The sequence below is a fragment of the Sinohyriopsis cumingii genome, chromosome 2, assembly GCF_028554795.1.
Source record: "Sinohyriopsis cumingii isolate HCF-2022 chromosome 2, ASM2855479v2, whole genome shotgun sequence".
Classification (NCBI taxonomy): Eukaryota; Metazoa; Mollusca; class Bivalvia; order Unionida; family Unionidae; genus Sinohyriopsis; species Sinohyriopsis cumingii.
The window spans coordinates 86,257,655-86,271,883 of NC_142962.1; the positions used below are offsets into that span (position 1 = coordinate 86,257,655).

Sequence of the window (14,229 nt, forward strand, 5' to 3'; positions counted from 1 at the left end):
TTGTACATAGTACTAACCAAAATTTTAAGTACCTAACAAAAAATGTCTTTAACGTAAATACTATATCTGCCAGTGGCATTGCCACAAATTCAAGTTCTAACAAAAGAAGCTGTTTTTGGAAAAACCACAAAAATTCATGCCTACTTAAATAAATGAACACATAATATTAATCAACTTTTAATTTAAAACAACTAAGCACTTCACAAAATAGAGTTTATAATTGGAACTAGTACCATATGTTGCACATGTTTTTTTACATGATTAAAATCCTTGATTTCTTTTTCCAATAAAAAAAAAAAGTGCAAGCTTCAATTGAGTCCAGTCAGTTTATTTAGTATTTTATCTCTAATAATTATCCTCTTCTTGGTAATGACATGCTGTGAATTAATTAAACCTCTATGCTGCTAATAAATGATAAAACCATCCAAGACAATGTAACCAGAATCCAAAGTACACTTTCATCTGAATGATGTAGTACTCTGAATGACATATCTGTATTGAATTTGATGACTTTGCAGCAAAGTGTCCACAAAGATGAGCTAACAGCAAACAAAACACAAAGCAATAGTGAATGAAATAAAGTTTACATCAAATGGGAAAAATTGCTGTTCTGAGGGGTGCTATAATGAGATCAAAGCATTGATAGGTGTTATAGTGAAGGATCATTGCACTGATGTGTTACAGCGATGGATTACTGTAAAGAGGGGTGTTTTAGTGATGAATCACTGTAAAGAGGGTTTACAGTCATGAATCAATGTACAGAGGGTGTTGTAGTGAAGGATCACTTTACTGAGGGATGTTATAGTCAGGGATCATTGCACTGATGGGTATTATAGTGAGGGATCACTGTTCTGAGAGATGTTTCAGTGAGGGATCACTATGCAAGATTTACCAGAGTGTTGATGCTGGATAGCCTCATGGATGGATGGATGGATAGATAGGCATCATCAGTCCAAAGGCTGAAGCTGCTTTGCTATCCAACCAACATTATCATTAGTTACTCTTCTTTGTCATTTAAATAACATCCTTGTGACAATAAGTAACTGACAGAAAACCACATGCAATGTCTCTGTAACACCATTTACAAATGAACTATTTTGAATGACAGATCTACTTTTTGTTATTTGATTAAATATTATAGATGTGGTGCATTTACAGTGTCAGTAGCAGCTGTGGTGAATTTAAATTTAACACTACTTTGCATAATGAACAGAAAAGAAGCCTCTATTTCCTTAAGTATATTGTCTTACAACCCCAGTCCTCCAAAAAAACAAAAACAATGCCCAATGGTTGAAAGTGAAAGTTTGGATGGTTTGTAATTCATATATATTAGGTCTTTAAAATCAAATGTGTTTTATATTTGTTAAAACTGAAATCCAACGTCATTGTTGTGGAAAAAAAACCCAAAAGAAACTAATGATCTGAACTTAAATTGCAAGGATTCTTGAAAATGTGCAAAAGTTTCTTTTGCAAAATGGTACAGTGATACGTCTATTCGTAAAAATTGTATGCTTCTTGTTCAAATGGTGATCCATGATTTAATCAGACTTCTGTGGTTAATAAACATAAATAGAGAAATAAATTGCGAAGTTAATAAGCTATAAATAGAGAAATAAATTGCAAATATGGCATTTATCCTTTGCTTCAAAGTGTTATCACCAATATATATATATTTACTACTTACTGGTCAACATGAGACCTAACAGTAAGGGAGTGATTACTTAAATGCATACATGTATGAATCATTAGTAAATGCATACATCTATGAATCATTATTAAATGTATACATGTATGAACCATTATTAAATGTATACATGTATGAATCATTATTAAATGTATATATGTATGAATCATTAAATGGATACATGCATGAATCATTAATATATGCATACATGTATGAATCATTATTAAATGCATAAATGTATGAATCATTATTAAATGTATACATGTATGAATCATTATTAAATGCATTCATCTATGAATCGTTATTAAATGTATACATGTATAAATCATTATTAAATGTATACATGTATGAATCATTAAATGGATACATGTATGAACCATTATTAAATGGATACATCTATGAATCATTATTAAATGGATACATGTATGAATCATTATTAAATGCTTGCATCTATGAATAATGTTTAAATGTATACATGAATCATTATTAAATGCATACATCTATGAATCATTATTAAATGGAAACATGTATGAATCATTATTAAATGTATATACGTATGAATCATTACTAAATGCATACATCTATGAATCATTATTAAATGGATATATGTATGAATCATTATTAAATGGATACATCTATGATCATTAAATGCTTACAACTATGAATCATTATTAAATGTATACATGTATGATTCATTATTAGATGTATACATGTATGAATCGTTATTAAATATATATGTGTAATGACCTATATGGGAATAAGTATTCATGAACAAGAGTAAATTTTCATTCTTGTATTTGTGTTTTTGGTTGAGCAGATCAATGAAAATTTGATGGTTCTTAACAATGTATTTTCTCGCCCCCTTCCAACCACACTCACTTTTACTATGGAATAGCCCTAAGGAAGTGATGAGTGGAGCACACATAAGTTGGGAATGGTTTCAGATACTACATTCTGTCTGATCAATATTTCAAATATGGTGAGAAGGTAATAATCTACGACAGAGTGATTAAGGATCAAGCATGGAATGCACCTTCCCCTCCACTTGTACAGTTTAGCAATATTTATTTTTCCACAAAAAATGACATCATTCAGTTGTTCAACAGCATACATACATTTCTCTTGTTGTTGTTGTTGTTGTTGTGGGGTTTAACGCCATTTTTCAGCACACGATAGGCTATAAATGGCGGCCAGTATTAATGGTGCATACATTTCTCTAAGTGTCTCAGTATTTCATACAAGTTGTGTTTGTCACTGCCTTTGAGTGATGTCTATAATTTTGTCTCTTTGCTCATTATTGCACAATGCATAAAATGCATAAAACTTAGCTCATTTGAAATGGCCACTTTAGCATCATGTTTGCACATGTCAACTCTAACACAGAAAATACACTGTTTTTCCACAGCATGTTGCATATCATTGTTCTTGTCTGAATTAAGGCTGCCTTTGTTCTTTGAACAAAAATAATTTTGATACTGATAATGGTTATGCTGACCTTACTGCTAGGAATTCAGAAGGTAATAATCTGCGACAGAGTGATTAAGGATCAAGCATGGAATGCACCTTCCCCTCCATTTGTTATTACAATTTTTCTCTTACTCTGTTTGATGCTTATTTCCAAAACTGCTTCTTTTAATTCAAGGTCCGACATAAAATTACATCCCATTGTAAGATATAGCCAACCATCAAGGGCATGGAGCGATATAAATGATGTAAGTCTCTGTATCCTGAGTACTTTCTTTTACTGCGAACTTTCTTTTTGAGTTGTCACCCCATCTCCCTTCTCCAAGAAGAAACTGTTCCTGTTCATTGGTTCAGAACTGTTATCATGCTAAGTTTACTCTGACAACTCAAGGTCAGGCAAAAAAGTCAATGGTGTTGTCTAAACAAATGCAAAGCAGTAAATGACAGGGTCTCTAATGATATGTCCCACTGTCAAAATTTAAAGCGGCTAGGATGCATTACAAACTGGGGTCTCTAGTGAAATATCCTGTTGTCAAAATTTAAAGTGGGTAGGCTACATTATAAACTTTGGTCTCTAATGATATGTCCAATTGTATTATAAACACAGCAAGCTGCAGTTATTAGTATGACACAGATCTACTGTGTAGTGATCAATTTGACAATGGTATCAATGATTTTACTCCCACGTAGAGAAGTACACAGATCCATGTGTGGGTTTTCTATCTTGTCAGTCATCAACTGGTCTACTTCAAAACGTAGCTCTTTGACCAACTCTGCCACCTGGAAAAAGAAAAACAATTATTGTAAAAAAACATGTTTTTTTAACAACGACATGCTTTTCACAACAGCAATTACTATTTCACAATAACTTATTTATAGTAAAGTCATTTGCTCTTTGCCTTGGTAAACAGCACTGGCTGCTGTTTGACCACTGTCTGATGGAACAATACAGTGACAAAATTTAAAAGATTTACCCCTACAATAGCAAGTAGATGAAAAGTCCAAAAAGTGGAAGGCACATATGTGTCACATGATTCCAAACAGAAATATAAATTTTTAAATAATCCCAATTATAACATTTTCATGAATTTATAAACAAACATGTGAATTCTGAAAGCAATTATTTTGTGAAAGTAATAATATTGAAAAAACGTAGTGTTAATGTAATTTAGATTCTAAGATCATAGTATGAAAGTAATTTAGATTCTAAGACCATAGTGTGCAAGCAATTTAGTTAGATTCAAAGACCATATTATGAAAGTAATTTAGATTCTAAGACCATAGTGTGAAAGTAACTTAGATTCTAAGACCATAGTGTGGAAGCAATTTAGATTCTAAGACCATATTATGAAAGTAATTCAGATTTTAAGACCAAAGTATGGAAGTAATTTAGAGTCTAAGACTTCAGTGTGAAAGTAATTTAGATTCTAAGACCATATGTTAAAGTAATTTAGATTCACAGTTCAAGCATACTGATTATGTACATATGTACAGACTATCACAATATCCAAGGAGTTCAAGGCTATTGATGATGATGTATGGATCATATGACAATATCCGAACAGTTAAAGAATAGTGATGTACATATGTACAGATTGTTATGTATATTTGATTTAATTTATGTTTGATTTTATTTAATTGTTTGCAAGTTTTAAAATCTTTTTATTTTTAATTTCACTACATGTTAAAATAATGTAGTTTTGTTTACTAGGAACTGATATTTTTTCAGAAAATAGTTTGACCTTGACTCAGTTGTAAACACATAAAGCTGATCTAGTTCCTGACCTTTATTTAGAAATCAGTGAGAGAAGTAAACAACTTTTTATTTTTATCCTATTCTTAGAGTAAAATGATTGGTTTTTGTCAAGGTCATACTAGGACTATGTGCTTTCATACGTAAATACCTCTCAAGGGTTCAAGAAAGTTGAATCTCATCCTGGAATTTGTTTTGCATTTCGAGTTACTGTACAATCATTGTTTATAGAGATTTTTCTCAGTTGGGGCTTTTACTTCACACTGGGGGGCCCTGAGTGGCCGAGTGGTCTAAAGCGCTCTTCGTTACGGATCACTGCCATCTCACCTCTGTCTGCGGCGGTTCGAGTCTAGAATTCAGCCAATGTGGGTATGTGAGAAAGCTTGCCAGTAGCTTCTCGTGGGTCGGTGGTTCTTTCCGGCGTTTTCCCGGGTTCTTCCTCCACCATTAATACTGGCCGCCATGTATAGCCTATCGCGTGCTGAAAAATGGCGTTAAACCCCACAACAACAACAACAACAACTTCACACTGGAAAGTGTCTGTTGTGTCAGTTGGAGTCATAATTAAATTTTTTTCTCGAAATTATTTGGATTCCAAAGGATAATTATTTTCTCCCTGGAAGTATGTGAGTGCTCATACAGAATTCTTGGACAAAGACATTTCATTAATTCAAACATTGGATTATTGTTTGTGAATAACACAGAGCTGTAGACATTCCAACACCATAAAGGATACAGTACACGTCATCACCTTCCATCTTGGATTCACTGTCTTAACTTGAATTTGAATTTATTAGTACATTTCATTATTAGGACTTCTAAAATTTAATTAGTGGATTATTCTTGGATAAATTTTGGATTTGATTTTTTAAACCATCAGTTCTTATTGTTTTTAATTTTTCCAGTATTTTTCCAGGGAAATAAATTATTTGTTAAATTTCTCAAAGCTTGTTTTCACTCTTCCTTGTGTAACTGTTTATTCGAGCCTAAACATTCAACACAAGAAGACTACCACAATATCCAAGCAGTTCAAGGCTATTGATGATGTACAGACCACATGACAATATCCAAGCAGTTAAAGGATATTGATGATGTACATATGTACAGACTGTCACAATATCCAAGCAGTTCAAGGCTATTGATGATGAAGTACAGACAATTAGACAATATCCAAGTAGTTCAAGGATACTGATGATGTACATATGTACAGACTATTGCAATATCCAAGGAAGTTAAGGCTATTGATGATGTACAGACCATATGACAATATCCAAGCAGTTAAAGGATATTAATGATGTAAATATGTACAGACTATCACAATATCCAAGTAGTTCAAGGCTATTGATGATGTACATATGTAAAGACTATTACAATATCCAAGCAGTTCAAGGATATTGATGATGATGTACAGACCATACGACAATATCCAAAGAGTTAAAGGATAGAGATGATGTACACATGTACAGACCATAACAACATCAAAGCAGTTTAAGGATATTGATGATGTACATGTGTACAGAATATCACAATATCCAAGCAGTTCAAGGATATTGCTGATGTACATATGTACAGACTATCACAATATCCAAGTAGTTCAAGGATATTGATGATATACATATGTACAGATTATCACAATATCCAAGCTGTTCAAGGCTACTGATGATGATGTACAGACCACATGACAATATCCAAGCACTTAAAGGATACTGATGATGTACATATGTACAGACTATCACAATATTCAAGCAGTTCAAGGCTGTTGATGATGATGTACAGCCCATATGACAATATCCAAGCAGTTTAAGGATATTGATGATGTACATGAGACTATAGTAAAATTAATAAAACAGATCATGGTCTGCATGCACAGTACATGAGGGGAGATGGATATTGCAGTTAGGTGTGCATCACACATGTATAGTGTAAGAAAACTTGACTGATGTGCAATATGATATTGGGAAACAATGTCACTGTGGTGTAAGAACTACAAAAATAAAAAACAACCAAACCAAATCAGAGCCACAATGATTTACCTGCTGTGAAGATGCCATAAATCTTATCCAGCCATCATCCACTGACAAGACAAAATGCCCTTTGTGTAGGTCCACTGATATATTACCTCCTCCAAACAAAAGAAGAGGGTACACGGACACCATGGTGCAGTCACGGATAAAAACCTGGAAACAAATTACAAGTGAGACTGTCATTTTTGAAAATGCATAAGCTGGCTCCCTCCTTTTTAGTGCTACAAAAAATCAATTTCTCTTTGACCCTCCCAATAAGTTGTGGTGCATTTGCAAGTCTGATTCCCCCGAAAGAAGGACTTATCATCAGTGAGCCAGAGTTGCAATTTGGAAAAATTAAGAAGCCAATCTGGATAGGTAGAAAATACAATTATATTACAGTAGTCCCCCTCTTGAACGGCCCCCCTGACCAGCGGCCACCCGCTCCTTACGGCCAGAATCCGTTGGCACCGACGACTTTGTGTTCAAAAGTACCCCTCGCGAAAGGCCACCTGGCTAACGCGACCAGCGGCCAGCATATTAGTGCAAAATCATAAAATTTACCCCTCACAAGCGGCCGCATTTTATTTGAATATGTATCCAGAACCAGTATTGTATTCATAACGTGTGTTAAGTAATCCGATTTCTGTTTCCCGATGTCAGGTTTTCGTTACTGAAAGAAGTGTTGAGTAAAGTACATTTATCACTAAGGTTAATATTATATCATTTACGCCTCACGAGAAGCCAAATTTATTCCATAAAAACCGAGAAAGGCTCAAATTTTAATCCATACAAAAGGGTACGTACATGTAATCCAATTAGCCTTACTACTGTGTTATCATAAGATGTCCGGTTTAGTCACTCTGATAATTGTTAAGAAAACAATTATCGAACAGTAGAAACAGCTGAGAAGTGGCAGTATCGATGTGCAATACCCAAGTCAGCAGGAAAATGGTTTAATGGCCTTTATGGCTTCCATTAGTAAGATGTTGAGCTTGTTCACTTTGGTAATCAGTGGCTATTACCCCTGACAATAATTGTCAAAATTACGAATCCTAGCGGCCGCGAGGTCAAATCTTCGTGATGTTAATGGTACATATCGAAGCCGTTTTGGCTTCTCTCACCTAGTTTCAAGAAATGTATAAAAACAATAGGGTACCAGACTGCGACTAACGAATCACGTGACAAGATCACTTCCTTTAAAAACACACGGCAATTTGTTCAGATGCATACAAAATTGTTTTATTAGTATTATAGTTGGCAACATGAATAACTTACTGCAAAAAGATCAACATGTCATCGAGGAAAATAAAAATTCTCAGTTTAGAGGAGAACGTGAAAGTAATTAAACTGACGGGAGGTGGGGGGGGGATTGTCGAGGATCCTTGCAGAAAACTAACGTCGGGAAGACTCAGATAAACAATATCGTGAAAGATAATGAAACAATTCTGCAGAAGTGGAAAGGTGAAATGGACGGAGAAAGGAAGATTGTTTGAGCCAGGAGACGTTTGTATCCTGATTTGAAACACAAGAAAAAGCAAAAATTTTGTCAGTTGAACTGGGATATGACGACTTTACCGCAAGTAACGGATGGTTGCACAGATTTCAAGTGCGACACAATATCAAGTATTCTGTCATTAGCGGCGAATCAGCTGATGTTAATAATGAAGTTGTCGAAGATTGGAACAAAAGACTAAACGATATATGCAGGGGATATGACAGCAAGGATATTTTTAATGTGATGAGACTGGTTTGTTTTTTAGACTGTTACCAACAAAGTGACGTGATGTGAACTGTAACATAATTATAAAGACAGTTTTATAACTGTATCAATGGTTATTCATAGCATTCTTTTGCAAATGATGACAAAGTTTGTTTTACATTTATTTCACATCATGCATGTGATTTTTTAATTAAAATATTAAATATTTAAAATTAAATGTACTTGTGACTTTTTTCATATGTATTTACTATTCGCATTTGTCATCCCCCTCTAGAAAGGCCACCTGCATTATAAGGCCACTTTCCTGCTGCATTAGGGGTGGCCTTATAAGAGGGGGACTACTGTATTGTGTGGAACATGTCACAAACAAACTGATAAGTTATAATCAGTCCCTCTTTATGTAATAAAATAACTTAAAATCATATATATATGATGTAATGACAAAATCAGCTAATTAGTGGCTATACAGTGCTGAGTAAATTAGGGAATCCCTAAAAATGTAAAATGCAAAGATGAAATGCAAACTTGTTAAAATTTTTGTATACAAAGTCACATTTTCTACACAAACGAAACTCATTTAAAAACTCCAAGACATTCTCAGCAAGAACATCCTAACAGATCCCAGGTCAAAAAGTTTAAGAGATAGAAAAAAATGTATAGACTGATGGAGATGTCTGTCACCTATAGAACAAATGATGTCCTCAGGAAACTATTACTGATGCTATATGGTAGCATATTGTCAAGTCTTTCTCCACAGCATATTTAAGATTATTCACAATGTTCTATACTGGCAATGATTCAAAACAAAATGGCATTCCATCTAATCTAATAATTCAAAACAATGGCATTCCATATAATCTAATGAAGTTTATGTATTTGCCGAAAACCAATATTGATGTATTCCCTGCATTTAAATAAAAGCTATGCAAAATGCAATATTGATGTATTCTCTGCATTTAAAACAGAAACTATGCAAACATTATAAAGAATATGACAGCAAACTGTAGCAACAAAAAAAAAACCCACCTTGGAAGTCTTCACCTTCTCATGGAATACCAGATAAGGACTCTCATAGTGTCGAACTTGAAAATTTACAGAAGATGGGTGTATGTTCACCTGGAAGAAAAATAACAAAAAAGTACAATCATAAATGTAAGAAGACCCTTATGTCAACTTGATTTTATTAAAAAGAAAAACGTATGAGACAAATTTTTCTTTATTTTTACAGCAAGTAAAACAAAAGAAACAAAAATAAAAATTTGAATTTCAAGACTGTTTTCGTAACATCTTACTTGCTCAGCTTGCAGTACAAAATTGGAACTGAACCTTCCACCTTAAATTAGTGAAATATGTGAATTTAAATATTTCCACAATCAGCAACTGTAAGATAAAGTTAAAACATTCTTCACCTAGTTCTAAGAAGTGGTTGAAAGTTGTTGAAGACATCCACAGAAAGTCTAAGAAGAAATCTTAAACATTAATGATTTCTACTGTGAACAGCCAGGAATACAAACTCATAATATGACAAAATATCAACTTGCTGTACTAGACGTAGAACAGCCATACTCCATTCTCTCTTGCATCAACATTAGTGAAGATGTTGTATATAACATTATTGGTTTAAATGAATCCAATGGGTGTGGTCCAGATTTATGCAAATCAAGCTACTTAAAAGAATTCTAAGGACAAATAAATATCAACTGTGTCAGATCTTTAATGTTTCTCTTAATACCACAAGATTTCCAAATTACCAAATGCAATCCCAGTACATAAAGAATGCAGAACAAATATTTTTACGACTAAAAAAACAAATCAAATGAAAAATTAAAAGTGCACAACAACAACTTAAAAGAAACAATGAATGACCCCAATGAATCAGTGTTAAGTCTACAAGTAAAACTATTAGATAACGAAAAGAAACAATGAATGACCCCAATGAATCAGTGCTAAGTCTACAAGTAAAACTATTAGATAACGAAAAGAAACAATGAATGACCCCAATGAATCAGTGTTAAGTCTACAAGTAAAACTATTAGATAACGAAAAGAAACAATGAATGACCCCAATGAATCAGTGATAAGTCTACAAGTAAAACTATTAGATAACGAAAAGAAACAATGAATGACCCCAATGAATCAGTGCTAAGTCTACAAGTAAAACTATTAGATAACGAAAAGAAACAATGAATGACCCCAATGAATCAGTGCTAAGTCTACAAGTAAAACTATTGAATAATGAAAAGAAACTTGAGAATCAAGAAGCACAATCGCACAGAGACAATTTCATTTTCTATGGTATTCCAGAAATCAAGGGTAGAATGTGGAAAGACACAGAAAACATAAGAGAATATAGAAAGCAAAAATTAAAATCAATCACAGTAGTAACATTCAAATGGAGCCTGAGATCAGCAACTGTTAAGTTTTCTTGCTTAAATGATAAAGAAAGTTTTAAAAAGTTTAAATTACTCTGTAACAGGGGAGACAACTTTCAATAAACTTTCAGCTTTCTACTGAATTGCCATATATTATATTATTATAAATCATCCATGACGATGTTCTCTTGACTAAACACTGTTCAAACAAAATTAGAATGGTTACTCCCTGATGAAGTACACATAAATTCAAAATTAGAACTGTCACTACCTGATGAAGAACACAAATTCAAAATTAGAACTGTCACTCCCTGATGAAGAACACAAATTCAAAATTAGAACTGTTACTCCCTGATGAAGAACACATAAATTCAAAATTAGAACTGTCACTCCCTGATGAAGAACAAATAAATTCAAAATTAGAACTGTCACTCCCTGATGAAGTACAAATAAATTCAAAATTAGAACTGTCACTCTCTGATGAAGAACACATACATTCAGAATTAGAACTGTCACTCATTGATGAAGAAAACACAATTCCCAGAGATAAAAGACTGAGAATGTGGATTCCGATCTCCATCCTGCAGCCTGAATATTGTCAGGTAACAGTTCTAATCAAATGCTAGGCTGATGGCATCTGCTCTAACCTCATGAGCCAAAATGCAAAATAATAAGTTCACTTGAGCTGGGGTTATTTATCGATATGCAGAGCAAATAACAACATGAACAACAATGTCTGTGCTGATACATCTTCATGTTCTTTATTTATAGGTAAAAATAGCTGTTACCTCCCTTGGCACTGAGGCTATGTCCTTTTAAGATACCACTTCAAAGCTAGAAATGGGTCTTGTGGGTGGCCTTGAGCTTAAGTGTCCAGAATAGACAGTGGTTTCATAACAAAAATCTGGTTACCCATTGATGGAAGATTGTTTCTGGCGATGAAAGAGGGTGCCATCATGAGTGACACTGACCCATCTTGTTGGAACTGCATGTAATTTGGGTCTGTTGATAGGGCATGCATTTTGCTGATTCTCCCCACTATCGCTAATGCAATGAGGAAGCAGGTCTTGTATGAAAGGATGAAAGGTGAGCCAGAGATGCCCTTGAAAGTGGTTCAAAATGTGCCTTGGTCATCCAGATTAGTACCCAAGATAGGTGCCACTTTGGGCACAGGGCGAACACTTTTGACTGTGCATAATCAAAGTTGGAGAGAAGGTTGGATACGTCTTTGCTTTGTCCAATATCCTCTCTTCCATGATGAAAGGTGTCAGTGGAGCAGTAACCTTTGATTGCACTTGGTGTTAACTTTCTCTCTTCAAACAGCTGGAGGAAGAAATAAGCTATTTGTGGGATATATGCCTGAAGAGGTACGTGTTCATTTGTACACCACTGTTTGAAAATTTGCCATTCCCTTCATATGTTTTCCGAGAGGAGGAATTGAGAGATTCTCTCCACAACTGGTTGTGAGAACTGTTTATTCTTGAGGGTCTGTTTAAAATGTTGAGTAGCTTTGGGCTGAGATGAAACAACTGCCATCATGGTTGTTTAAGCAGACAAGGGAAAATTCCAAATTTCTGGGGAGTTTCCATTGTGAGATTGACGAGGTCATTGACCCATGACTTCTTCCATCTGAGTGTTGTAATGAGGATGAGGCGATACTCTGCTTTCTGTATCACCTTTGGAATAGGAGGTGTTTGAGGTTAGGCATATGTGTCCAGGTCATTCCAATCTATTAATATAGTGTCGACTACCCAGACCTTCAGATCCTGGACTGGTGAGACAAAGGTTGGAAGTTAGCTATTCCAACTTGTCACAAACAGATCCACCCACTGAGCACATATCTGAGTGAAAACCTTGGGATGGAGAGACCATTCCATCTCTATTAGTTTACTGTTCTGTGCCAATGAATCTGCTAGTGCAATGAGTCATCCTGGAATATGATCAACTTGTAAGTGGATTTGTTGTTGATGACACCACTTTAGCAAATCCTGCACTAGGATGTAAAGGTGTGGGAACTTGGTTCCACCTTGCCACTTGAGATAAAACAACACTGTAGAGTTGCCAGAATGAGGACACCCTTTCCATTTAAATATTACTGCTATAACTGAAAGGCTTTCAAAATGGCCTTCATCTCTAGAATATTGATATACAGATGCTGTTTCTGTGGAGACCATACTCTGCTGGCTTCCAAAAGGATGGTAGTAGATGTACTCTCCAGCTTTCCATACTTGTATCCATAAAGAGTGTAATCTCTGGTGGTTGTACTTGCAGAGGTAAAGCCACTTTGAGCCAGGTTGCCCAAATTCAACAGACGGAACCTCATCTGTGTACAGATGGTGAGGGTTGGGCCTCAATCAGGACAAAGAAATCATTTATAATGGATGCATATCAAGGTGACCTGGGATGATGAGGTCCACTGCCACATTGAGCAAGCCTAATAGGTGAAGCAATTCCCATGCAGATAGCTTTTTCCTTGAAAGTAAAGAAGCTACCATGGTTCGGATTTTCAATACCCATTCCTGCGGGAGACGTACTATGTTTACTTGTATACTGAACTCCATACCTAGGCAAACAAATTGTTATGATGGTACTAGGTCAGATTTTTCCTTGTTGACAAGGAACTCCAGACTGGCAAGGAGTGTAACCAGGGTTATCAAGTCGTCTTCCATAACTCTGCTGATGTTTATGCAGGATGTCATCCAGGTAACTTGATGTTGCTGCCATAGAAATGGTCCATACATGCACCATTATTTGGTTCATCAGACAAGTGAAGACCCAAGGACCTATATCAAGTCCAGATTGGAGCATTCGGAATTGGTATACAATGTCACTGTAGATGAATCGCAGGAACGTCCTGGAAGCCTCGTGAATAGGGACATTAAGATATGCCTCTTTTAAGTCAACACTGATTGCCAAGTCTCCCTCTTGGATGGCTTTCAAAATGTACCATGATGTTTCCATCGAGAACCAAGAAGCATGAATGAACTGATTGAAGATGCTTAGGTCAATGACTGGGTGCAGAGTGCCATTCACCATTTTGACCAAGAAAAGTCTGGAATAAAACCTGCGAGAATTTGTGTTTTGAACATGTTCTACTGCCCTTTTCTGGACAAGGTTGTTTATTTCTTGCTGCAAGGTAGTGGCTTTGAATGGGTCAGTTAGTATGTTTGTACCTGTTGGGACTCTTGACAGAGGAGAAGGAGTGTTGAAAAGGATGCCAAGTCTCTTGGA

At 35.0% G+C, this 14,229-nt stretch overlaps 1 protein-coding gene across 2 annotated transcripts in view; it reads right to left on the reverse strand.

The window, feature by feature from the left end:
• Positions 1-2,870: 2,870 nt before the first annotated feature.
• Positions 2,871-14,229, reverse strand: part of LOC149805317 (putative ATP-dependent RNA helicase DHX57) — a 113,593-nt gene continuing 102,234 nt past the window's right edge. For both annotated transcript variants that reach the window (XM_089949227.1, XM_089949228.1), the window contains exons 25-27: positions 9,654-9,743; positions 6,935-7,078; positions 2,871-3,928 (exon numbers count right to left, since the gene is read on the reverse strand). In XM_089949227.1, coding sequence (XP_089805353.1) covers positions 3,785-3,928; positions 6,935-7,078; positions 9,654-9,743 — 378 coding nt within the window. In that variant the 3' untranslated portion in view covers positions 2,871-3,784. The remainder of the gene's footprint in view (positions 3,929-6,934; positions 7,079-9,653; positions 9,744-14,229) is intronic.